This window comes from Clupea harengus, chromosome 10 (assembly GCF_900700415.2).
Source record: "Clupea harengus chromosome 10, Ch_v2.0.2, whole genome shotgun sequence".
In the NCBI taxonomy this organism is placed as follows: Eukaryota; Metazoa; Chordata; class Actinopteri; order Clupeiformes; family Clupeidae; genus Clupea; species Clupea harengus.
In genome coordinates, this window is record NC_045161.1 from 23,765,239 (window position 1) to 23,791,468 (window position 26,230).

At 42.3% G+C, this 26,230-nt stretch overlaps 3 protein-coding genes across 8 annotated transcripts; 1 reads left to right on the forward strand and 2 right to left on the reverse strand.

The window, feature by feature from the left end:
* The first annotated feature begins 1,655 nt into the window (after positions 1–1,655).
* Positions 1,656–14,724, forward strand: ssbp3b (single stranded DNA binding protein 3b). Of its 4 annotated transcripts, none has more exons than XM_012821646.3 (18): positions 1,656–1,875; positions 2,583–2,655; positions 2,805–2,866; positions 2,982–3,066; positions 6,261–6,350; positions 8,308–8,382; positions 8,592–8,651; positions 9,040–9,103; positions 9,307–9,368; positions 9,844–9,908; positions 10,112–10,160; positions 10,258–10,293; positions 10,526–10,577; positions 11,070–11,134; positions 11,426–11,498; positions 11,663–11,691; positions 11,830–11,928; positions 12,668–14,724. In XM_012821646.3, exons 1-18 carry the CDS (start codon positions 1,820–1,822, stop codon positions 12,698–12,700), a joined length of 1,128 nt encoding a protein of 375 aa, XP_012677100.1. In that variant the 5' UTR covers positions 1,656–1,819; the 3' UTR covers positions 12,701–14,724. The 4 variants fall into 4 exon arrangements, with proteins under 4 accessions (XP_012677100.1, XP_012677102.1, XP_012677101.1 ...); XM_012821647.3 differs by having other exon boundaries at positions 1,657–1,875; positions 12,671–14,724; XM_012821648.3 differs by lacking the exon at positions 8,308–8,382.
* A 512-nt stretch (positions 14,725–15,236) lies between these two features.
* Positions 15,237–18,056, reverse strand: LOC116222042 (dynein light chain Tctex-type 4). Of its 2 annotated transcripts, none has more exons than XM_031574483.1 (5): positions 16,975–18,056; positions 16,579–16,679; positions 16,215–16,340; positions 16,020–16,100; positions 15,237–15,667 (listed from the first exon to the last, which is right to left on the reverse strand). In XM_031574483.1, exons 2-5 carry the CDS (start codon positions 16,675–16,677, stop codon positions 15,317–15,319), a joined length of 657 nt encoding a protein of 218 aa, XP_031430343.1. In that variant the 5' UTR covers positions 16,678–16,679; positions 16,975–18,056; the 3' UTR covers positions 15,237–15,316. The 2 variants fall into 2 exon arrangements, with proteins under 2 accessions (XP_031430343.1, XP_031430342.1); XM_031574482.1 differs by having other exon boundaries at positions 16,579–16,688.
* Positions 18,057–18,124: 68 nt separating this feature from the next.
* dio1 (iodothyronine deiodinase 1) lies at positions 18,125–22,118 on the reverse strand. 2 transcript variants are annotated; one of them, XM_031574481.2, is made up of 5 exons: positions 21,080–22,118; positions 20,847–20,990; positions 20,493–20,692; positions 19,805–19,904; positions 18,125–19,300 (listed from the first exon to the last, which is right to left on the reverse strand). In XM_031574481.2, the coding sequence occupies exons 1-4, from the start codon at positions 21,408–21,410 to the stop codon at positions 19,839–19,841; spliced, it is 741 nt and encodes a 246-aa protein (XP_031430341.1). In that variant the 5' UTR covers positions 21,411–22,118; the 3' UTR covers positions 18,125–19,300; positions 19,805–19,838. The 2 variants fall into 2 exon arrangements, with proteins under 2 accessions (XP_031430341.1, XP_012677123.1); XM_012821669.3 differs by having other exon boundaries at positions 18,125–19,242; positions 21,080–21,962.
* Between the last annotated feature and the right edge of the window lie 4,112 nt (positions 22,119–26,230).

A 26,230-nucleotide genomic window follows, 5' to 3' on the forward strand; every position in this document is an offset into this window, starting at 1 on the left:
GCCTTGTGTGACATGCTAGACTAATACAAATGTTTGTAGTGCTAGACCTAGATGGTTTTAGTGTGTATTCCAAAAGGTGGTTATAGGCAACACAATTAAAGAGTCTGGCAGAATCTATCCTCTCTCCTGAACTCTGCCAACATGACTTGAAAGAACAATTTATTCATGATTGTAGATGATCTCAGAATGACTACATGTAAATACTCTCCCTGGTATGCAGAAAGATGCCTTTGCACAGAAAGTGTTTTTGGCAGTGTTTATTGATGCAGGACTGTATATATGGTGAGGTTCAGGGGCTCAGCCCTGAACAGAGGCAGTGGAACATGGCAGTGGATGGCATGTGGATTTAGACTTTGAGAAATGAATCACTCAGAATTTCACAGTATCTTGGACTCCAATCAAATGTGTCTTAGTAGGTGATTTGCAAACCACTGCAGTCAGGCCTGTGGAGGATTTTGTTCTATTGTTTACGTAGCCTACCCCCTAGTGGCTGAATATGAAATTATATTTAACAGGAGTCCGCCTTGGAGGAGGTTTACTATAGGTTAAGCCTGTTGGGAAAATTTCAACCCAGTTCAGGCCTTTAAAACTCGCTTTAACATGCGTGGTCACAACATGTATGTATTTGGGACCAGCCGTGGTTTTAGTCAATATTACGTGATTCAGCAGAAATAAATTTAGGGCAGGATCATTTTTTTGTCTAAATATGGTGATTTTACTATGCCAATGTAAATGCTAATGCCAAATAATAGATGGTTATAATTACTATAGTTCATAGGTGGTTCGAGAAATCATTATTTCGCAAAATTATGACATTCAGGCCATGTATAGGCCTCTTAGACCATCGCCTGTTTCCTTCTTTAGCTTTCGACAGAAGGATGCATAATATCGTCGAAATCAAGCACGGTAATATTCTCTCATTCACTGTGACAAACTGAAAAGTAACTGGTTGAACTAGACGCAACTGTGTTTGCTGACATTATAGGCGTGCTTGGCTATATGTCGGTTTCAAGGAACCCCTAAACCCAGTCCAAAAGCCCAACCAATGAGAAGGCTTTCACACTCTGGTTTGCTCCCGAAGAAAATACATCTGTCGTTCTAGAACTGGAGATTTCATCTTGCATGCGTCTGTACCAAAAACGTTTAAACCACCAGTTAAATAAAAACCAGAGCAATGCGATGTCTGTTACTGTTACATTTAAGAGGCTTGCTGTTAACATGGTGTCAAGTTTTTTACTCGTGCAGCCTGTCTTTTCAGTGTAAATGGCCAATCGGATACATATAGCAAGATAAAAACGTTCCACCTTGTCAACTCAAATGCAACACTGTAACGTGGCCATGCTTTCTGAAGGTTCTATCGAGAATTGCATAATCATTTCCCTCATTTGTAATAATTACTAAATGGTGAAAATAAGGGGCACTGTCTCATATATTGGTTCATCGATGCAAAAAAGCTGTCCGTACAATTATTTTTCGTAACACAAAATTTCCAAGCTACAAACCAAAATAAAACAGATACGTATCCACGTTGGTGGCTATCACAAGAGCAGAGGGTGTTCTGCAATTTTCAAGCTACCATTGTGGGGTTGGACATGGTGAATGACGTCATTGCATTAAGGCAGGACTTCGGGGAATTATTGTGCTCTCATTGGTAATTAAATTTGCCAGTCAGCGTGTACCCATCCCTTACCAGGCTCGGTTGAGACTCAACCGCTTTCCTTGTTGAGCCTGCGGCGGCCGAAGCCGAGACAAACGTCTTGATAGATGGATTTTAGGGTATAGCGAAAAAAAGAACGCGGGCGAGCTTTTTCAATTAATTATGTTTTCCAAAGGCAAAGGGTCCGTTGTGCCATCGGATAACCAGGCACGCGAAAAGTAAGACTTTCCTTTGTTTCCCTATCTATTGTGTTGTTGCTTGTGTGATTTTTCAGGACTGGTTGTTGCCTGCGGGGCGACTACCAGCAGTGAGGAATTGAATGTACCGCCCTTTCCATTCGCCATTCTATTAGGTTCCTGGTTTTAGTATTAATCGCCATCAATAACGCTAAATGCACTAAACCTTTAAAATATGTTTGTAGTTAGGCGAATATGTTGTTGCACAATTTAACGCCGTTGACTACTACGCATGAAATGTTTTTATTTGGGCTGCGCAGTTAAACGTTTTTGTGTCTCGTAAACATCATAGCCCCTATCTGAGCGGGAGTGGAAACAGTTTTTTTTATCAGAATGGGCAAGTTCTTAGATAAGTAAACAGTAGTAGGCTATACTGTAGTACACGGTTTCGTGTCGTTATAAGTAACCCCATGTATTCGAACTCTGTCCTTTCTATCACATTTTAAATTCATTGTTTGTGTACACAAGAGGGCAATCATTGTTGTAACCACATTGATAAAATGACTTAAAGTTGTATGCAGTTGGTCAGTCTGTTGAGCCTTCGGGAACAAGACATGATTGCAACTTTAGAAGGTGCTGGGCACTTTTAGAATAGCACCACCACACTTGTCATGCCCCCCCCGCCCAATCAGGTATATTTGCCTCTGTAAACTCATTGCTTCATATTCTTTCCTTCACTTATTACCCAGGTTAGCGTTGTACGTCTACGAGTACTTGTTACACATAGGAGCACAGAAGTCGGCACAGACATTTCTGTCAGAGGTAAGACATGCTGTAAAGTGGCCTTGATATCTTTTGTTTTCTTGATATCTTTCATTTTGAAATGCTAAATTTGTGCAGCCTATGGTGCTTTATGATCCAGGACTCACAAAGGTGCTGAATGTTCAATATGCCATGAATGTGTGTTTCAGATCAGATGGGAGAAGAATATCACACTAGGAGAACCTCCAGGCTTTCTTCACTCATGGTGGTGGTAAGTCCCGCAGATTACACTGTTTTTGGCATTGAGTGGTGCGCTTTGTATGATATGATATTTTATAACACAATACACCAATTGATTCCCTCTCCAACATTGTTCTTCTCTGTAGTGTTTTCTGGGACTTGTACTGTGCTGCTCCTGAGAGAAGAGAGAACTGTGAACACTCAAGTGAAGCAAAGGCCTTTCATGACTATGTGAGTACTGCTCAATTTTCCCAAAACTGGAGGTGAAGGTGGGAGTTAAGAAGGTTGAGTGATTGGGGAATACCATGACGGCAATCAGCCAGAATTGAATCCAACAACACTGATTCAATTCTCTATCAGAATTCAGCGGTGAATGAACCACATTGTCTCGTCACATTAGGGGCCTATTATGCCTAAAATGTACATGAAATGACTGAAATTAATAATGATGTATTATATAGACAGTGCTCAAAGACACAAAGCATTTTAAATGAGCCATCATGGTTTTATTCATGCTGCTAGATGATAGAAAATGACTTATCAATTTCAACAATTGTGTTGCTTAAAGAGGCCTAGGGAGCAATGTTGTGGCGTCGTGTCCAGGAGGATATTTAGTAATAGCCCCTGGTGAAGGGTTTATTATATCTCATCATTTTATAATGCCCTGTTTCATGTGTTAGCTTTTCTCTTTGGTTCTATTCAGTATTGATAAATGTCTGAGATATTTTGAATGTCTGTGATAAACTCTTTATTTGACAAAGTGGCCATATCACAGTCATTTTGATTGTATATAGAATTCCTGCGGTAGTAAAATTGATGTATAGAACTGGACAATACTGTTATTATGGAGTTTTATATAGCCATAGAAACAAGTCCAGGTGGAGTGGTCTGGTACAGTGAATGACATGCTGGGTGTCAGCTATAATGGACTGTGTCATCCATTCAGAAGTTGTATGTGTGTATTCAGATTGTGGTGTAGCAGAGAAACGCTTTCTGTTAGTTTCACTTGATGTTTACCCTCTTCGGATGTTGCTCTGTTTGGCATGTGTTCGCACTTGAGAGTTCTCTCCTCCTGGGCTTTAAACCGCATCCATATGACACCTTGTCTACTCCGTTACTCCTGTTTGAGGGGAGAGGGAGAAGTTCACAGGCATCTTGGAAAGAGCTGCTGACGTCAAGAACTTTTAGGTTAAACACTCTGTCAATCTCTGGGTCACTGCCGGGGACAAAGCTCCATGTCCTTGGTGAGTTTGGTGCCTAGGACTTTGTCAGAAGCTGTCAGCTTTCCCTTCTGAGAAGAGCTACGGTAGTTCAGCTCCAAATACCATCATAACTGGAAATAGCCACGTCTGGATAATAATAATAAAAGCTAGAAAGCAGCACTCTGTCTATGCATGTCATTTCGCCGACATTTCAGACAATGCGCACAGGTTAATGGTCTGTGTTAAGATGTCAAAATGCTGTGCTGTTTGAAAAGCAGTTGTGTAGAGCAAACTACCTGGCCTTCAACCTTACTTCACACCCTGCCACAGCATTACGTTGCATTAGCATCAGGACATCACACACACACACACACACACACACACACACTTCCTTTGACTCATTGAGTGTTGAAGGGAATCCACGCATATAGTCTTTAGGCTGTCCAACAAATAGACGTCATCCAATCCCTATGTGTGAAGCACAAGTAGCTTGTAAAAGGAGTCTTTACAATCCATGGTGAATGAAATAATTAGAGACATGAAAGATCTGGTATGGCAATTTTCAACAGTCATTTACACATTTGGCCATAAAAGTGCTTACTCCATTTAATCAACATCAAGTGTCGGCATTACATTCACTGCAAATGAATGAACCGATCGGATCTGCTTGTGTTAACATATGTCAGTAATTACTCTGTTTTGTTTAATTAGTGTGTTTTATTTTGTTCAAAGGTATTGTGTAGCTGTGTTCATGAACCTAGTCTCTTTGCTCTACTCTAGTAATATTTACATGTAAAAGAACAGCAGCTTGGTGAAATTGAGAGCATTTTGGTGACATTATTGGCTACATTTTCAGTCCACCCTGATTCCTGGTGACTGCCTTTTTGTAATGTCTTCAATACAAGCCCTTTGGTTTTTAAAGGACACATTTCTTTAAAAAAAAAAAAAAAAAAAAAAAGTTCTGTCAGAAACGCACCCTTACTAAACCAACCTTAACCACAGCCTTTGAACTGAGTTGTGTGTCCTGTGGTAGTTTCCTAGTGAGCAGTGACCATGCTGTGAATCCTGCTAGCCTGCTTGCTATTGGCGTTTGACTAGGGCCTTGTCTTTGTTCCCAGCGGTAGACGGCTCAGTCAGGTTTTTGAGCTCGGCGTTCCCTTGAGAGTGGGGGAGGTGGCTGCAGCCTCGTGAAGCGGAGGCCATGTTGCATTCATGTTGCGTTGCAGGGATACTCCCCCTCTGGCCCCCGTGGCGTAAGAGAGAGTGATTGATGGCTGTCAAGGAGCTGAGGGACAGATTGCAAGGGGAGGAGAGTGACAGATGCTCAGTGGAGGTTGTGGTGGTGGTGGTGGAGGAGGAGAAGAAGAAGAAGAAGGAGCTAGAACAAAGAGGAGCTTCAGTATAGTGGTGGGATCTTTCAAATAAGGAGGGAGGATTCCCTCTCCGTATGGCACATTTCTGAAAGAAAGAGTACACACTGATGAGTATGTAGCGGGTTGAGCATGGAGTAGCTACGCTGAGCAGAACCATGTCTGTTTAACAAAAAAAAATGTTTTGATATATGTACATTATTCTCTATTGTAGTGGTTTGTGAGAGGTTTGTTTTGTCTTAAATACTCTCTGTCAAGATCTGGGGGTATGGACTAGAAGAAGCTCTCCCAGGCCTTCCTTGGCTCCCTGTTGTGGTATTTCACAAGGACTGTGAACAGCCTCTCCAGGATATATGGAGAGAAGGTGTGAGCAAGACTCACCCGTTCAGTGGCAGCGCAGCATTGTTTTTCGAGTGTTTACTCTCATTTTAATACGCCATCTTATTTCACTGTCCAGAGCGTCTCTTTTTGGGGATTTCACAGCAGGCATTAGTGTGTGCCCTAAGTGCTCTCAATTCAACAGGAAAATGTCCAATTACTGCCCAAATAAACGATCAGAAACTAATGATGACTGTAAATTAAATCTGGGACATACAGGGAAATGGTCCTCGGTGAAACGGCTCTAAGTGCTTGTGTTGTTCAGGGACCGTGCAAGCTGTGTATTGTTAGATGAGCTGCTGTGGTGATCCTCAGTGAAAACATTTCTCACCGTGTTCAGCACTTTCCCCACACTCTATTTGGGTGTGCTGTGCACTGCTGTGCTACACAGTGCAGTTCATTTTTTTTTTTAAGTTGTTGTTGGGCTTTTAACCTTTGACCTTTGACAGCATGTTTGACCTTTTAATCTCTACAGAGTGCAGCAGCCGCCCCCAGCCCCGTCTTGGGCAACATGCCCCCGGGAGAGGGCATGCCAGGAGGACCCATGCCACCGGGATTCTTTCAGGTCAGTTTCGTGTGTGTGTGTGTGTGTGTGTGTGTGTGTGTGTGTGTGTGTGTGTGTGTGTGTGTGTGTGTGTGTGTGTGTGTGTGTGTGTGTGTGTGTGTGTGTGTGTGTGTGTGTGTGTGTGTGTGTGTGTGTGTGTGTGTGTGTGTGTGTGTGTGTGTGTGTGTGTGTGAGAGTAAGTGAACTAAGAGGGGATGGGTGATGTGATGTTTGGAGTTCATGCAGAAACAATCTACCAGTCTGCCGTTTGTCTTGGGCGCATTCATGAGATTACTGCTGCTGTTGAGGCCGTACCCATCATCGACTACTTATTCTCACTGAATTGAACTGGTGATTGGTGTTTGGTAGGTGCCTCTGTTAGTGATAATTGTTTTAAATCAAGTTTAAATCATTTTGAATTAAATCTCTGTCGTCAGAGGCATCTCTGTTTAGTAGCAGTCTGGGCGTCATAGAGGCTGGTTTAAGGCATACCTGCCGTTTGAAATGTATTTGCAGTCGGCAACATTCACATTAACCTATGGCACAGCAGCAGCATCTTCCTGTGTTATTTTAAGAATCCGCCTTGTAACCCAGTGATTTGTCTTGTAGGGCAGTGGATCTGTGCCCGTTATGTGAATGTTTCTCAGGTTACTTGAGCGTGCATAGCTTTGTTTTCATGTTTGGGTAGAGGAAGATGGTGGAGTGTTTCCGAGAAGAATGTCTGTCACATGTGTATGTTGGTGCTAAAAAGGGGGGGTAGGCTCCTTTTTAAAAATATCACATCGATCACACAATGTTGAGAACGCTACCTCATTTAAACCTTACGTATGTATGTATTTTATTACCAAGGGTGTTTGCCATACTTCAGGTACATGATGATGTAGATGCAGAAGACGGCTCAGTAGTTGCATTGTGTGTCTTTGTTTGTGTGGTGTGACAATCGTGCAAGGTAACAAGTGTTATGTGATGTGTGGTTTGTTAGCTTTTAGACTTCCTAAAACACGTTCAACGTTTCAAATAAATGAGCACAATATTTGGATACCTTTTCTTTAACACACATATTTACAACATGAGCACCTTAAGGATTTGCATGACGTCTGCCAGATGAGTTCTAATGTTGGAAAAGGTAATTGATAAAGCTTTTCGTTTCTCCCTGACCGGTCATCGCAAACCATGTGACCAGCATTGACGAGGGTCAGATGAGGTCAATGAGGATAACTGGTTGACCTCACCATCATCACTTTGTCAGTGGCTGTCAGCGGACTGCCTATGAGGTCAACAGTAATGTTAGCTGAACTAAGCAAGTTCTCCGATTGCAGTTTAGCTGACTTGGCAAACCGCTAATAGGTTAATAGATGCTGTGGCTAAAATGTGTCTGACAGTAATAGTGTGCACTATCCTGTACCCTGTGCACACAGAGTGTAGCTGCAGGTATGAAATTAAACAAGGAGAGAGTGGATATAGTGCGTTTCATACAATGGGAAACGGCGAAAGTAATTTGAGACATTTATAGTAATTTGAGCTTAATATGAAATGATTTACACACACAGTTGGAGTGGCTATGAGGATCGCTATGAGGATGGTTATTCTCTATATTACCATGACATCACAGATGGTGTAAGCTTTTGAAAGAAAATCACATGTATCTTTATCTAGTGTTCACTGTTTGTATATTCATGGTCACTGCAAATGTGGTGTCCTAAATAGAAGTGAAGTGGTTATATTGGACGAGTGAAGCTTCCTGTGTCTGGTTAGGCCTGCTCTGTTTTGCTCTATTTCAGTTGCTCTCGCACAGCCCAGTTTCACAGCACACCACTCTTACCACACCTGCTTTTATTAACCACTCGTCCATCCTGTGCGTCTCGTCTCCACTCTACTCTACTCTTTATTATACCTGCTTGGTAACCCTCTCTCTCTCTGCTTCCCACTCCTGCCATCTTCCTCTGTGCCTCTGTCCCTCGGTGCTGATCTGCTGCAGGGCCCCCCTGGTTCACAGGCATCTCCTCACGCTCAGCCTCCCCCTCCTAACAGTATGATGGGACCCCATGGCCAGGTACCCCAACTTGTCTTGCTCACGCCACTCCTTTGCTTCTTTAAATGTCACATACCCCTTTTCCTAATGTGCAGAATTCCAGAATTTCCTAATGGTTTTGTCAATTTCCCAACATTCTCCACCTGTACTGGAGCAAGTATAAACTTTTTTAAGTATTTTAAAACAACAAGAAGTATACAGGGAATGATTTTTTCTTTCCCCCTCCTCAGTCTTTCATGTCGCCACGCTTTCCTGGAGGCCCAAGACCCCCAATCCGCATGGGCAACCAGGTACGTGGATGTTTAGGATTGTGACGGTCTTTGGCTGTTTGTATTTAAGCCGTTTGTAATCTCTTTGCTTTAAAGCAACACTATGCAGCAATTTGCCACATGTTATCTGGGGTGAACCACCAGTGAAAAAAAGCTTCCACAGCATGACACCAACTATTATCACCAAAATACACCAGTTAGCATGCCAGCAAGATTTTACCGGAGCAGTAGTTGGTGTTGGCAAGATTTCTGCATCACTTTGATTAGTAGTTATCTTGTCAGTGTTAGAGTCAAACTGCTGTAATGAAATAAGCTCTCTTTGAAAAGGATCATGGTCATTTCAGCTCCAGAACCAAAGCAGTTCCCTTGAGCTGTCCTTAATCTGTGTCCCCTGCCTGTGTTTTGACAGCCTCCTGGAGGTGTACCCACTGCCCAGCCTATGCTCCCCAACATGGATCCCATGCGAATGCAAGGTGGGTTTGAGTAGTTGAGCAAGTGAGTTTGATTGCAAGCTCATTGTTGTTGACGATGACGACGATGATGATGATGATGATGATGTCTCTCCTCTGGAGCTTAAGATGTCTGCTTGCTTCCTCTGAGCTGTTGTGTGTGTGTGTGTGTGTTGTGTGTGTGTGTGTGTGTGTGTGTGTGTGTGTGTGTGTGTGTGTTAAAGCAGGAGTGCCAATGCAGAGGATGAACAATCCCAGAGGAATGGGCCCCATGGGACCGGGACACCAGGTAAAATCACAAGTCAATTTCCACCACTGGGTCAAACAGATTTACTGCAGCCCTATTGCACTGGGCCATGCCACCCATGCCACCGCACACAGGAGTCTGTTCTTCCATGTGTTGCATTGCTAGATCAGGACAAGGAAGTGCATGAGAAACTGCAATGATAACTGGAGCTATTGCTTGAGTATTAGGGCACCCTCATGACATGGGACAGCATTACAGTCACTATATTCATCATTCCACCCTTCTTCAAAGCTTGTTATTTGTCCCTACTGTCAAACTACATGCTGCATTCCAGTGTGGGAATAGTTCAGTGCCAGATTTATCACTGAGTTCCGTTTGTTTCTGTAACACAACAATAGCACATACTTGAAAAGCTGCAAGACATGTGGATTCCTTTCTGGTTGTATGATTGTAAATGTGGGGTTACAAATGTTAGTGAATGTACGAAAGGATTGTAAATATTTGGTTATCTTCGTAGAATTTTGGCGGCGGCATGAGACCTCCACACAACGCAATGGGCCCTGGCATGCCAGGAATGAACATGTAAGACCACAAACAAATACAATTTTGTACTCCATGAATTCATATCCTCTAATACTGTTGGATTTACTGTGGGCAGAATACTTTAAACTTGACTTTAAACCTATTGATATTATAAATGATAAACTGATATTATACAAGGTGTGGTGCATTTTACTCCATTTGCAGTAGGTGTTCATAGTCTGATTTCTTCTGTCGTTTTGCAGGGGACCAGGAGGTGGGAGACCACCGTGGCCCAACCCTAACAATAACAATGTGAGTTCACCTGATACAGATTGCACCTTGTCGCTCAGGCCAAAAATGGGTCCTGTTGTTTAGTTTTAGGTTAAAATGTTGTGTTTTTGGATTTCAGATGCCTTATTCATCGCCCTCTCCTGGCAACTATGGGGTAAGGCAACACTTACTACTAAACACTATTTGAAATAGTACTGAGTCCTATATGCAGCACACGGAGTACAGGCATGTTACAGTTGGAAGGAATACACAGATTAGGAATTATCAGATGATCGTGCATGCAGCGTATGCCACTGTGAATACAGAGTATTGTGTCTTTAAATCTGCATATCTCATCTTGTTAAATCTGTCATTGACGGCCATGTTTCTTTTCTGTTCGCAAACAGGGGCCTCCGGGTGGAGGACCTCCTGGAACTCCCATAGTGCCCAGCCCTGCAGGTAGAGGGCCCAACACACACATACACACTCATATACACACACACACACACACACTCATAAATATATACACACACACACATACACATATATATATATATATATCACACACACTCATATACACACACACACTCATACACACACACATACACACTCATAAATATACACACACACACACTCATATATATATATATATATATATATATATATATATATATATATATATATATATATATATATATATATATATATATATATACACATACACACACACACTCATATATATATATATATATATATATATATACACACATACACACATACACACACACACACACACACACATAAATATACACACACACACACACTCATATATATATATACACACACACACACACACACACACACACAAACACAGACATTATCGCACTTTACTGGCGTTCATATTTGACTTCAGAGTTGGTTTTCACTCTATTTTATCTTGTAACCTTACAGACTCGAATAATTCCAGTGAAAACTTGTATACCATGGTGAACTCTGGTCCAGGGAACAGAACAAACGTAAGTTAGATGACAGTGCATACATTTTCTACGCCTTTGTGGGTATCTGGATGTTTGTATTGTTTTGTGGACTTGCTCCCTAAATCACATGGTTACCTCCAGTAAAATCTCAGTGTTTTAAGACAAAAGAACTTTCTGAACTTTCTAAATGGTTCATTCCTGCAGTTCCTTCATTTAACATCTTTTTGTTAGTCCCCCTCCCCCTTGGTTAGACCGGATGTGTCCTGTGCTCTCTGTATCTCCACCCCACTGGTCATTCCAGACTGTATAAACTCGTCTGTTTCTCTGCAGTTTCCAATAGGCCCAGGTTCAGAGGGTCCTCTTGGAGCCATGGCAGGAATGGATCCCCTTCACCTGAATGGAGGTAACGCTGTTTGTTCTCTTCTCTGATAATACAGCACCAATTGCTCATTGGTGCCAGTGAGACAGACAACAGCTGTGTTGTTTGGTGACCTGTTTTGTGTTGTTTGGTGACCTGTTTTGTGTTGTTTGGTGACCTGTTTAATTGAATCTGTTCTCTGTATTCAGGGTCTGGAGATTTGGATGGTCTACCCAAGGTGAATATTTTATTTTGTGTTATTACGTTCGTGTGTACAGAATATGTATTGCATCGTCATATGATGTGGAAATAAGGCTTCTTTTTGAAGTGTCATTTCATGTATAAACTGAGTTAGGAATGATTATGTCCTCTGCAGAATTCGCCAAACAATTTAAGTGGCATGAGCAATCCTTCTGGAACTCCGCGAGATGACGACGTAGGAGGCAGCTACCTTCATTCCTTCCAGAGCGAGAGTGTGAGTGTTCTAAATCCACTCCACTATTTAGTAGATAATCTGGGCTAGACCCAGGTTATCTGAACCAGATCAGTGTCAGTCTGGTGCTATCTAGACTGATGCAGAGTTGCCAACATTCAGTGCTGACTTGGGGTAAGAATCAGTGAAATTTTGACCAAAGTTTTTTTTTTTTTTTTTTTTTGGCGTTTGATACATTGATGTCAACAGACTTTTTCATGGTAGGCAGGACATAAAAGTGTGCGTCTCATGCCAAAAGCATGTGATTTGGCTGACTGATGGCTTAGATAATTTGCAAAACTGTTTTCCTTTTGTCATTATGGGGCATTGAGTTAAGATGATTTTAGCATAAGGCTGCAACAAAAATGTGGAAAAAGTGAAGGGGTCTGAATACTTTCTGAATGCACTGTGTGTCTGGAGGCGACCTTGTTTCTAAACGAGTCTAATGCCCCATGACAGAGTAGCTCAGAGTTGAGGTGGCAGCAGCTCAAACATACCAGTGCAATGGTGCTAGCGCTGGTGAGATTCTTTGTTAGCATGTGGACGTAGTCCTATTACAGATGATGTCATCCACATCCACTGCCATAATTGGAATAAGTGCGTGTTCTGCAGCCAACCTTTATGGTTAGACCATTGCTTCAACAATTCAATCTAGAGCCAAGTCTATGCACAATATGAAATTTGTTTAAGTTTGTGTTTCTCACTGATCTGTTTTAAATAGAACTTTTTCTCCGCTCTTCAGCAGTACTCCCCCTCCATGACGATGAGCGTGTGATGATCTGTCCACCCTGCCCTTGGAAACGCATAATTTGACCGCCATACGTAAATACTGGACATGACCAAATACAACTGCCGTAGGCCCCAAGTTTTTGTTACGTGCAGCGTGTTTTGGGGGGTTATCAATATATTTTTTTTATTTCTGAAAAGGACTTTGCCATAAAGCTATGGACTTTCCTAATGTGACGACCAGTTTCTTGATGTGTTTTTTTTTTTTTTTTTTTTTTGGTCTGACGCCCCACCTACCAAGTGTACTTATGGAGTGTCAGCAAATGTTTTCCGCTGCAAAGTCTACAGCTGGATGCATGTCTATGTTTTTTTTATTTTTCCATCACTGTTTTTATTTGCATTTAGCCCAAAATCCCCACTTCCCTGATATTTCCAACTTGTCATTGCCGGACTACAGCATGGCGGTAAGAGGACTAACTTCAGATCCGGAATCGCTAATATGTGGCCTTCAACTGTGTGTTATAGTTCACTTGCTTTTAATTATTTTGTTTTAACTCTCCCCAACATGAAACCGAGAACAAAAGGTCATAGTGACAGAATAACACCTTTCAATAGAAGCAATTACCGTTGTAAATGGTTTTTATTCTATATAGATATTTTTATCTTCAAGAATCTTCCATGCTGATAAGAATCGCACCATCTGAGAAGTTCCACGTTTAATAATAATGCTCTGCACTGATTTTAGCCTGACCGTTTTACGACTTTATACGAGGTATGACTGCTGTGTTGTGAGGAGCACCCAAACTCTTAGGAACGACAGAGTATTGCCCTCCCTGTCTGCAAGTGTACTACCTACAAATCAGTCCCCTTAGATGGTGGCTGACTGTACCGGACCTAGAGGCCTGACGTGATCCGGTTCAGGTCCAGTCAACTGCTGTGTTGTGGGCTGCTTTGAGTGCCCTCCAGTTCACTCCTCAGGTTTGCGAATCATCATCATCCTCCGCATAGGTGTGTGTCTGCGCCGGGTCCTCGCACGTCGTAGCAACTCCATTTGTTGCATTGTTAGTGTAGTCGGGAGCTGATTTATTAAGGCAGTTATGCAGAGTATAATTAATGAGCCCCCCTGATTATTTCCTTTTGAACACCTTTTTGAAGTTAGCAGTAGCTCTGTACTCTCTGTCAGTAAGTGAAGATTTTTTGAGACATTAATTCAGATCTTTCTGCCATACTATTGTTATTTCCACTTGGAACGTTTCATCCAACATCCACAAATATAGTATAGGATATTTTTTAATTTATTATATTTATGTGAACAATTGATAATGCAGATGACTCCTTTTTGTTTTACGTTGTTGTTGTTGGATGGTCCCTCTTAAACCTGGTTTAGGGGAAAGGCCTGTGTGTATATAATTTTATGACTAAATTATATGTCTCCTTTCACATGGGTATTTTTTTCTTTCCTTCCTTCTTTTTGGTCCCTTTTTTTCTTCTGGACGGTCACTGCATGCTTTAGCAATGAGATGCGTACATTAGTAGTAGAAAAAGGAAAACCCTAATCCTGAGCCAGGGCAGACCGTACAGATGTCCTTAGATGTAGAGGTAAAAGGGGAATTCTGTATTTTCCAGTTTGCATTATGAGTTGTTTGTATGAATTCTTTGTCACCAAACCCACAAAAGTGAAAGCCTACAGTAAATCCCATGATCCTGAAGGCCCAATAGGACAACCCAGAAAGCAGCTGGCTTCGGGACTGGATCCACGCCGCATCTTTGGCGGGTCCATTCCAAAATTAGCTGCAATCTAGGGAACCAGGACATCGTATATAAGGGGGGGAACATCAGAACAAATAATGAAATGGAACCTGGTTCTTAAATGGTAATGAAAACATAGACAGCATTTTTATTTTTTTTTGCTTTTGAACGGTCCTCTCTTTGCAATACTGTGCACTGTTCCTGATTCTGATTTATTGAACGTAAAGTATCTAAAACATTATTAAACCCATTTCTACTGCACTGGTTATAAACCCATCATTGTGTGTAATAAAAAAAACATTTCAGAGACATCATCCTATAAAACAGTGTGACATCCTGTCTGTAATTTTAAAACACGGAAGCACCTGTCAAGTAATAACATAAAGTGAAAACAAAGAAAAATAATGAAGATCAATTCTTCAATTCTCATTCATGGCATACCTCAAATCTCCCAACACGTGTACTGTAAGAGCATTGTATTACGTTTGCTTTATTTCCCTTTAAAAAGTAATTTTACTTCTGGGGAGATATTGGCTAAAACACACGGATCAACTATGGCGTGTCTAAACTATTCTGGCTAAAATCCACAGATAAACCATGGCATATCTATTCTAAGGCAAACCGTTTTCAAAGAATATTTGTGTAATATAGATAAACTGCATGTTTCCCTTTTAAATCTCTTGACCTACATTTACATTTAGTCATTTAGCAGACGCTTTTATCCAAAGCGACTTACATATGTGCGACTTACAATGTATACACATTTTACATTTACACTGATGGCGCACTGCACATCAGGAGCAATTAGGGGTTCAGTGTCTTGCTCAAGGACGCTTCGACAGGGAATCGAACTAGCAACCTTCTGATTACTAAACGACTTCTCTACCTACTGTACCACTGTCGCCCCTATGACCTGTCACTCATTATACACTGCGAACACTGTCGCAGTGCAGAAGACCTGAGCCGTCAGAGTGGTGTGTGAGATGCAAGTGTCTGCGTGCGCGTCCCACAGGCAACGGCTGGCCAGCATCAGCCCCTCCTGGCCCGCGGGCCCCAGGTTTACGATGCACACCAGCCGGTACCGCGGAGGGCAGACGGTGCGGACCAGTCCGCTCAACTCCCGGCTCAGCGCCAGCACCAAGGACCCGGCCGAGAGGCCGGCGCCGTAGCAGACGCCCTCCAGACGGGAGGCCAGGAAGTCCTGCACCAGCTGCGTGACGTGGGCCGTCGGGAAGCGCTCCTTGGGCTGGGCGCAGCTGGTTGGCACCTGCGGATCACAACATGGAGGATGTGAGAAGAGAGAGAGTTGGCTTTCTAGGGTTGACATGCTGCGATTGTTTGAAGCAAGCCAGAGATTGTATGTAATCAGGACATGGTCATGGTGGATGATTTCCAATCATGAGACCTAGAACTTATTCTGCTGCTATGCCATAGACTCTGGCCTCCGAGGGGGGCCTGTGGTCTGACATGATCATGGTATATATTCATGGTATACCTTCTCACTGCCAAACTAATGCACTGTCAATCAAAGGTCAAACAAATAAATCCAAAAACATTAAGATGTTAAGGTGCTGCTACTGTTTGAGGGAAGTCAGATGTTGTTTAAGGCTCTTTCAGACCTGGTCGTTTATGATGGGAATCGGCTTCCTTGCAGGGCCTTTGGAACCTCGCTTCGCTGCTAGTTTCTGTGCTGCCCGTTCCTGAGAACAAAGCCATACACAGACACAAAGATGATCCACCTTTCTGTCCTCTGAGTCAGAAAGGTTACTGGTTGTGATATGAAGGTATACAGCTGTCGCAGACCCCACACTGACCTTTAACCCCTTTGAGAACCTTTGAGCTGTGAGCAGGCCCTTCAGACTGATGAGCCCGCGGTCCTGAGACTGCGGCTGGACTTGTCTGGAGATCCGCCGGGTTAGTAAAGGCACAGACAGGGAGCCCTGGGGTCGAAACACAGCATGACACTTAAATCTCCACTCAACACATGTTCACTGTCAATTCGTTATACCAGCATAATTCATTTCTTAAATGGTTGTTGCTGACAGGAGCCAAACAGACTTCAACCTCAAACAATGTAATGAACAGAAAAGTCTGCTATCGCACACCATTACTGTTACATATTTCTGTGGCAGATGAAAGAGAAGTGGTAAATTAGATGATGATCTGACAGTGATGTACCTCAGTGAGGGCATGGGTGTCTCTGTCTTCCTTGTTTCCTTTCACTGTTTCTTTCAGTGTGATGCGGCTCACTTTGCGTGCCTGATTGGACCCGTCCATTTCTCAGCAACCAGTGAGTGTGAATTAAGACATGGAAAAATGACGTAGATTTTATATGAATAGAACAGTGCAATAGTAAAAAGGAGAATAAGTGCTCATTTCAATTTGCTATAGTGGTATAGTTCATGACAGGAACTGACAAAAAAAAGCATGCTAGTATATTCATGCAATGCCATTAAGATTGATATTTATCTAATACTTCCAGAACTAATTCAGCTGTGACTATTTTAAAGATGAAAGAGAAATCATCTAATTTGAAGACGCTGTTTGGTGGAGCGATAGAGAAAAGGTGCCTACCTGTGGTTTGAGTTCACTGTGTGTTTGCGACCTGAGGATTTGGCCGAGTTGTCTTACTCCGCCCTCTGCTCCCTCCCCTGCATGCTGTAACTGTCACACTTTGTCAACAAGACCTGGCAGTTTCCCTACGCCTATCTCCCCAGTTGCAGTCTTACAGGGCAAGGCTTGACCAGTAGATCAAATCGAAGTTGAAAGGAGGACATGCATCATAGTGTCGCCCGTTAAAATGTCTGAGAATAATGATACTATTCATTAAACTCGTGTGTTTTTTCCTGCTTCACAATAGAAAGCCATGCACGCCTCATGGCTTGCTCAAGTCAGACCTATTGTTCTTGATGGCAAGATTTAGCTTGGTAGAGCACATGTGTAATAAATCTTTACGGGTTGCCTGTAGGTGTTTGAAGTTCATTTTTAGCAACGCTGAGCTGGTGCGTGTAGGAAGGTAGTTTCTGATTTTGTCAGTATTTTGTGCCATGACAAAGTTGTATTCCATAATCTCTGTTGTAAAACATTTTGAGTTTTGTGCTCTGGTATACACAATTGGCTTTTAAAATTTTAATTTGCGTTTTTCAGTACGCTACCATCCACTAAATCCAAACACTGTAAATACACAGAGCAGAAGAGGACGCTGGTAAAGATATTTATGGGATGTGACTACATTGAACATGTCTAGGCCAATATTATAGGCATTTTCAGTCTTTATAGGGGGCCCTGTTCAAATACCGTGACATTACTACTCATCTGAAAGGCTGAGGAGAGAATGTTTTATTTAGGAAAATGACATATTACTACAAATCTAAACTAGCTCAGTCTAAATAACAATGGCAAGGCCTTTTAACATACAAAGTCATTTTCTTCCTCTAGCTCTTTCTATTATGTCTGCTGGACAAGTATCAAAGCAGCACCTGTGGGCTTAGTAGTTTGGGCTAGTAGCAGCACCTGTGGGCTTAGTAGTTTGCATTTGACTCTTCACTGCTAGCCCGAGCCGGAGTCCGGTGAAACTCCCCCTTTGATCGGCTCTGCATGTATAACTTGCTTTGGATAAATACATCTTCCAAAATAAATAAATGGAAATAGACAACAGAAATATGACCTTTGAATGTATCAAGCCATGAATCTTAAATAAGTGTTGTAAGGACAAACAGCGATATGGGTTTATACTCATTTATTAAACTTGTGTGCTGAACAATTGTGATATTAATGCTGTCTCCTAACTTTGTACACAACCTACTATGAAGCCATCAGATTACAGTGACCCACAGGTTTATACTGTCATCATCACATATCATACTAGTGATACAAAATCATGGGTGAACATTAACACACAATGTATACAAGGAAACACAGGTTGCATGTAGAGCCGATGTAAACTTTAGCATTGCAGTGCAGTTAGAAGATTACAAACGTTTGCTCTTCAGGATGCAATCAGTGTGATACATGTTAACATATGTGAATAATATAACATATTGGTAATGTAATTAATATAACTTGCATAGATACAATGACCAAAACATGGCTGGTCACAAAAAAAACATCAGACTAAAGAGAAAAAAAGATGCGACACCCACTCATTTTTAAACTGTTAATAGTAAACTTAATATTTAAATGATTTAATTGAGCATCTTTGATGCAAGGATTTCTAAAACAGTGTCAATGCAAACTGATTCTAATCAGAGATGTATTGTAAAGTTGACATTCATGTCTTAAGTGAGCCAAGTGTTCATTTTCTCTCCATTTAGTAAAACCAGACAAGGAATTCTGCATATACTATGCAAGTCAATGCAACAGAAATGTCATCTCCAAAGGGTAATTAATGTGCCACTTCAATAAGAATAGGATGCGTAAGATGCCAGAAATATATCCAATAATAAAAAGTACATTTATTCAGACTTCAAAACATCTTTGCTTTGCTCTTTTGTATAAAGGAATACAACCCGAAGTACCAAACGTATGTATATAAACAGAAAATTGAAAGTGTCCTCTTTACACGTCAATCACCGGCTCATGTTTTTAAACATCTGATTACAGAGGCCACGGGTTTGATCTGTAGTCATCATAAACAAAACAATGAGACACTGGAATTCAAATGTTTAGCTGAGCACTACGTCTTTCTGTCATGTTGATGTTCACTCATACAACTCTCCTAAATATGAAGAAATCAAAACAAAGTGTTTTAAAAACTCCTTTGATTTTTTTTTTTTTTTTTTTCACTTCTGGCAGGATTCTTTGCATCTCCTGAGCTCTGCGACTGAAAAGATACGTGCCTCCCTGGAAAAGAAGGACAAAGCCACAGTAGTCACCAGCTTGACTTTATAAGGTACCCCACCTAGGTTTAAAAGAGAACAACAGAGAGCTTGAGGCAAGACTGCTTAAGATAAGGACAGAAAGCTCCACAGATAGAATATTTGGGCAGTCACAACAGCTTTGGGATCAGGGGTTACATTGTTGGATAATTGTTTCTGTGGCTTAACTGGTAGAGAAACCAAGATCATGGGTTTGATTCCCTGGGAGAACATCCACTGATGGAGCATATCTATCTGCACTGTAAGTCACTTTGGATACAAGCGTCTGGTGCATCGCAATTATTATTGTTGTTGTGTTGTTGTTGTTGTTGTATCTTCAGACAGAACATAGCTAAGATAAGTCTATCTTCTAATAAATGGGTCACAGAGAACACTCTTGGTTGCAATGCACACAAAGTAGTACGACTAGAAAAACATTCCATGAATTCTGAATTGTGTGTATTCCCTTCAGCTTCTTTTACACAACAAAGGCAGAGCAGGTTTAAGATCCCACACCCTCAGCCCTGCGGTCCCTTCACATCACTTACCTTACAAGCCATACAGAAGGCTGGCCTCAATCTCCTACTTCATTTTCTGTAGTACTTTACGCACCTCCTGGGGATTATAACCAAAAGGGCCCATCCCTCCCTAGAAACAATAGCCAAAGATCAATGTTTATGTCACTAACCTGGTGGTTAAAATGCCATGGCCTGTGTACTGTGCTTCTGTCTTTTTTATCGTTTTGATGTCAGTGTTTCAATAGATGTTTATCAACATTTTCATACATGCACGGTGGGAATCTTAATTATTTTAAGCTTCACTGAGACCAAACACGAATTCGAAATTGGGAAACTAAACTGCAACAGAAAAGGCCAGAATAGGCTATTTAATTTGAGTTGCCCTGTAGCCTATTGATTTATGCAGTTTGTATTATCTTATTACATAACAATATGACACCTTTACACTTTTTTTTAAACAGTCGGGAGGTCAAATACTTCACCGACAGCAGGTTTTGCATTTGTGCTATTGTGCTTTCAAAACAAACCCTTTCACCTAATTAGCTATACACCCCCATTGACAGGATATGTGTGCGTGCAAGGGCTAGAGTAGCGTGACTAGATAACATTCCTCAAGTACAAGAGGGTGTAGTTAGTTCACGAACACTCTCACGCCAGAGGAACTTTTTGCAGATAGCTTATTGCCTAACTGTCTTCTGTTCTGATCACGAATGCATACCTTATAGATTACATTGCCACTCTGAAGAACATACAACCGCTCAGGCAATGCACCGTATTTTGCAGCGGCGCCGTTAGTGATGTCATCAACCACAATAGAGCAAAGGGGATCCTCCTTGGCCAAGACCTGTGCTGCAGCCAGCCGATCGTCCAGGTTCCTGTGTTGCTTCAGATCGATGTTGTTGTTAAATGCCCACCCATCTGTCAAAATGCAACAAAATATTAAAGGATGTATTTAAGTATAACTGAAGTGTCACTGAGTAGCAGTGCAGAGACAAATCAAATGTAAAAGGGCTTCATGCCCCGTGAATATCCAGTAGGCTAGTGGTTCATGGTAACAATGGAATGTGCCTACCTGTTGCGTGTGCTTCTGCAATGTAGACAACGAGAAAATCCGCTACATGGCTGAAGTCCTTGACGAGCTGTTTGAACTCGTCAAGTTTGAAGAGAAACGGGGGTCAGGTGCAACTTCCAAAACTGAGGACCAGTGGTCTGTTGTCTATAGAATAAACAACAGAAAACTATGAACAGCAACCAAACAGAAATGCATGGGCTACTCCTAAAATATGCTATGTGCTAGAAACTCACCTTTGAGAAAATTAAGGACTGTTTTTCTTTGTTTATACATTGTGATAACTGTTGAATCAGGAGCCTTATGGCCAACAAATGCCTCTTCTCCCAGAGAAATCCATGTATGGATCGCAACGGTTTTGACGAAAGTCCAGCTCATAAAAGTTGGTCCCCAGTCTTCATACTTAAATTTGGGGTTCTGGGGCATTGTTGTCCTCTCGCTTACTTTTAAGATTATTTTCCTGGCTAAACCCGGGAAAACTAACGATAGGACGGAGAGGACTGAAAATTGTATCATTGCCAAACACATAAGGCCGACAGCCTTCAGTAAAGCAACGAAGCTTGCCATTGTAGTTGCTGTTCACCAGTGGCTTCTGGTCTGCAGTGCACGTCTTGTTCCTTGACATGCACACATCTGGCTACGTTCCCCACGAGCGTCGTGGTTTTCCTTCAGCTATTAACGCAACTTCCGCTTACACAACATACTGTGCAGCACAGGGCAAAGGTAGCCCGCAGCCCGTGTGAAGTAATGGGAAACAGTGGGAAATCCCTCACTCTCCCGCTGCCCTTGAATTTCAATTAATGGCAATTGTTTTCATCTGAAATCTGAGTTCGTAAACTACGCCCCTGTATGAGCAATTACCGTGCGCAAAATCAGAACAGTATTGTAAAATCGTGGGCGATGCGAATAGGTGTGGACCACGAAGCGAGATTAGTGGGTTAGCGTAGTATGTCAGGGTTTTCAATGTCACGAAGGTAGCTCTCTTTTGACCTGGCTACATCACCATGGTAATTTATGCTGCAAATTAAACCTGGAGCAGGTTATGTTACGAGTTTCATCTGAAATCGGCTGTAAAAAAAGTGCTGCCCTTTCACTACCAAATGGCATCACAATTTTTGGAGAATCCAGTGGACCTTGGTGCCCGAATTCTACGAGGTTCTCTTCGGAAGGAGAGAATTTTTCGAGTGATCCGTTGTCTTTTCCTGACGATATTGTCTTTGAGTTTAACAAATTTTCAGCTGAGGGAATACGTTATGATGACTGCAAAGTACTGGCGCCATATGTTGCTAGAGCCACAAAAAGAAGCCGTGCGCTTACAGTAGCGCAAACTGTGCGCATACCGTTCCGGTTTTTGCCCCTCGGGAACCTACAGGCATTCAGTTGGTTATGCAGAAAATCTGAGCAAGAATACTGTATGTCGTGCTATTGGCAAGGTGGTCTTGCTCTCACTGAACTACTGAAAATGTTTAGTGTCCCCTGGCCATGTGCCCACACTGACTGTAAACGAAGCGTTTTACAAAATCGCAGGTAGCATAGGCCTACATTAATAGTTCACTATATTAATAATCAGTATGCTGTGTAGGCTACTTGCATGTGAAATATGATGTATGAATCTAATTCCTTCATAGGATTCCTTAGGGTGATAGACACCATAGATTGCACCCATGTTCCAATAACAAAGCCCTTAAGGGAACATAATGGATTAAACTACATCACATTTACACACACAGAAGCAGGCAACCCCCCTTCACACGACATAGTCCCCACCCTGAAGTAGTCTGCCCCCACCAATCCATGGAACAGCTGGAGGACTTTGGAACAAAGATGGAACACAGGGGCACCAGAAGCTGCAGGATGTCATGCTGGCCCCCAGGAGTCTGCCAGCGTTGATACATCCTGACTGATGAGGCAGGGCCACTGCGAGTAGCCGACGGCCTTAGCCTCGGGATCCAGTGCTGAGACGACGGCCCAGGGTGGTCCCTGGCCTGCCCCCAGCCCGGTCTGGATCTGGGAGAGATAGGGTTCTTGATCTTGTATCACTGGAGCTGTTGAGGATTGTTAAGTTCCCATTCGCTGTCATTGCCGGCTGCTGCTGAGGTGAGGAGGCTGCTGCTGCCTGCAGGGCAATCACCACTGGAGTCGCTGTGTCCCTGTCATTATCACGTTTCATACTAGTGACACAAAATCATGGGTGAGGATCAACACACAATGTAGAAACTGAAACACTGGCCCCATGTAGTAGTCATGTTAACCTTCATAGCATTTAAGTGCTATCTTAGAGGTCACACAATGTTTCAAATATATACACAAACCTCCTATAGATACAAGATGCAATATACGGCTGATGTTAAATAATAAGTGTAACCTTTGATAAAACTGAGGTACAAACATATTCATGAACTTTTAAAGCATATTGCATGTACCCAATTTACAAGTCAAACACCATGTTTTGAAACATCTGATTACAGAGGCCAGAGGTTTGATCTGTAGTCATCATAATCCACAAAAAGAAAGACAAAAACCTAGGACAATGAGGACGAATGAGCCAAACTAAACACAACCTGGCTTATCCATCCATCAAAGGCATGACACACTTTATAGTTACATTTTAATACATTATAATTACATTACCCTAAAGAACATACAGTCATACTCCATATTTGGCAGCTGTAACTTAGATGAAGTTATATTTAGCTGTGGTATGTCTGTACCACGTGCCTTATAGATTACATCTCCACCCAGAATGACATACAGTCTCTCAGGCAATGCTCCGTATTGTGAAGCAGTGACGTTAGTCAGGTCATCAACCCCTTTAGGGCAAAGGAGATCCTGCTCAGCCAGGACCTGCAGCTGCAGCTAGCCGATCCTCAAGGTTCCTGTAGCTGTAGCTAGCCGATCCTCCAGGACCTGTAGCTGTAGCTAGCCGATCCTCCAGGTTCCTGTGTTGCCTCAGTTCAACATTGTTGCTGAATGACCACCCATCTGTCACAAAGGTGAAAACTTTCACAAATCACCTTTAAGCTTTCACTGCCTAAAGTGCTGTAGTCATTCTAGCTGTGAACCCAGAACATGTTTTCACATGAGGCCCAGGTCAAACATTTATACGATGGCCTAGGACAAACATGTAAGTTAATGGTAATGGCAAATACTGCTACTACAATATGTGCAGTGTACAACAGAAGGGAGTACATCCCTGTGCAATATCACTTCAGTGTCAAAGGATTAAAAATGGTCTCACCTCTCAATAATTGCATTTATTCTAAGTTGACAAGAGTATTTCCTCTTACGAACAATCAAAAACAAATACTTTAGAATTCTGCATTGAAAATACATGCCTTGACAAGAGTCAATACACCTATGATCACTGACCCACACGTTAGAAGACCATTAAGCACACCTGTGATTTCCTATTAGCCTCGTTGCATGAACATGGTTATAAGATGACCAGTGAACAGCAGACCCTTCTCTATGTTGGACATATGGGCAGTCAGTGTCTATCTGTGTCTGTCTATGTGTCTATGTGCATGTCTGCATCATGACGCCACACAGAAAATCCGATGGTGAGACTTCAGAAAGATGGAAAAGGATACAGAAAAGATAAGTTGAAACATAGTTGCAGCAGTAATCAGGAGGTATAGAATGATCCACAGTGCCTTTAATCAGAGCCGCAGTGGCTGTTCCCCTAAAATGATACCTCGGACAGTGCGCTACTTACACAGTCTACTACTGAAAAACAGGCAGGCAAGTGCTTCAGACTTGGCACAGGGGGTTATCAATGGAGATCTGAGTACCTGCGATAGCTCAGACAGTGTGAAGGACATTGCATAACGCCAAGCTCTATGGATCGCGTCCAAGAAAGAAAAAAAAACCTTGCTTGCTTTTCAGCACATAACTGCAAGATTAAACTTAGTTAAAGAACATTAAAAGAAGCCTGATGAATATTGTGAGCTTATTCTTTGGTCAGATGAGACCAAGATGAATTTGTTTGGCTCAGAAGGGGTCCAGCATGTTTGGCAAGAATCTGGCCAGGACTGCCATAGTTCTGACAGTGAAGCACGGAGGTGGGAGTGTGATGCCATGGGGCTGCATGAGTGCAAAAGATGTTGGGGAGAAGACATTTATGGATGGCACCATAACTGCCTGTGGATATACCAAAATACCGTCTGACAAGATGACTCCCAGTCTCCAGAAGCTTGGTAGAAGAGGAATTTTCCAATATGATAACGATCCAAAGCACACGATGCCAAGTATGTCGTCTGACTTGAATCCAATAGAACACCTTTGGGGTATTTGTAGAGAGAAAGGTAGAGCCACACAACCTCTGCCCCTTCACACGACTGAGCAGACGGTATGTCTGTATGCTCCTATGCATGTCTGCACCCCCACACGACTGAGCAGACGGTATGTCTGTATGCTCCTATGCATGTCTGCACCCCCACACGACTGAGCAGACGGTATGTCTGTATGCTCCTATGCATGTCTGCACCCCCACACGACTGAGCAGACGGTATGTCTGTATGCTCCTATGCATGTCTGCACCCCCACACGACTGAGCAGACGGTATGTCTGTATGCTCCTATGCATGTCTGCACCCCCACACGACTGAGCAGACGGTATGTCTGTATGCTCCTATGCATGTCTGCACCCCCACACGACTGAGCAGACGGTATGTCTGTATGCTCCTATGCATGTCTGCACCCCCACACGACTGAGCAGACGGTATGTCTGTATGCTCCTATGCATGTCTGCACCCCCACACGACTGAGCAGACGGTATGTCTGTATGCTCCTATGCATGTCTGCACCCCCACACGACTGAGCAGATGGTATGTCTGTATGCTCCTATGCATGTCTGCACGCAAGGTTGCATTTCCTCTCATTTGCTCAGTTACACCATTTTAAAATTGGATCAAAGTTTGGGGAAATATTTTGAGCTTGTCAGTCCATTTTATTATCCTTTTATCATACCTTATGAATTGAACTGTATTGTGAAAACAACTAGCCAATTTATTTCCTCTTTATACACCTGGCAGATCACAGCGAGCACCCTTTGCACTCAATAACTTGTTATGCCTGTCTGCTCTCTTTTTGTGAGCGCCATTTCACCCTAATACTTCCGTGAAGATGATGTGTTTACGAGCTTGGGCCCTGGAGCAGATGCTACAGATTCCATCATTCAGTTATTCTGAGCCAGTATTAATAGTAAATAGTATTCTTGTTAGCCCTTAAGTTGGCAGAACATGTCCTTTGTGCTCTGATGTCTTGTTGTCCTGGTGGTAGGACATAATTCAGTACATATCCATAGCTTAGATATAGTATATTATTCAGTTACAGTAATGCACGGAAGCGTGTTTTAATTAACGTGAATAAAATACACAATGACGGCAG

What these genes read in the sequence shown, in the direction of transcription:
- ssbp3b (XM_012821646.3), top strand. Translation starts at nt 1,820, where the DNA reads ATGTTTTCCAAAGGCAAAGGGTCCGTTGTGCCATCGGATAACCAGGCA. An exon ending in CAAAGGCCTTTCATGACTAT is followed by an intron (nt 3,067 to 6,260) that starts GTGAGTACTGCT and finishes TAATCTCTACAG; the next exon opens with AGTGCAGCAGCCGCCCCCAG. An exon ending in CCATGGGACCGGGACACCAG is followed by an intron (nt 9,369 to 9,843) that starts GTAAAATCACAA and finishes TTATCTTCGTAG; the next exon opens with AATTTTGGCGGCGGCATGAG.
- LOC116222042 (XM_031574483.1), bottom strand. Translation starts at nt 16,677, where the DNA reads ATGGACGGGTCCAATCAGGCACGCAAAGTGAGCCGCATCACACTGAAA. An exon ending in GGTTCTCAAAGGGGTTAAAG is followed by an intron (nt 16,101 to 16,214) that starts GTCAGTGTGGGG and finishes CTTTGTTCTCAG; the next exon opens with GAACGGGCAGCACAGAAACT. An exon ending in TTCCCATCATAAACGACCAG is followed by an intron (nt 15,668 to 16,019) that starts GTCTGAAAGAGC and finishes TGTGATCCGCAG; the next exon opens with GTGCCAACCAGCTGCGCCCA.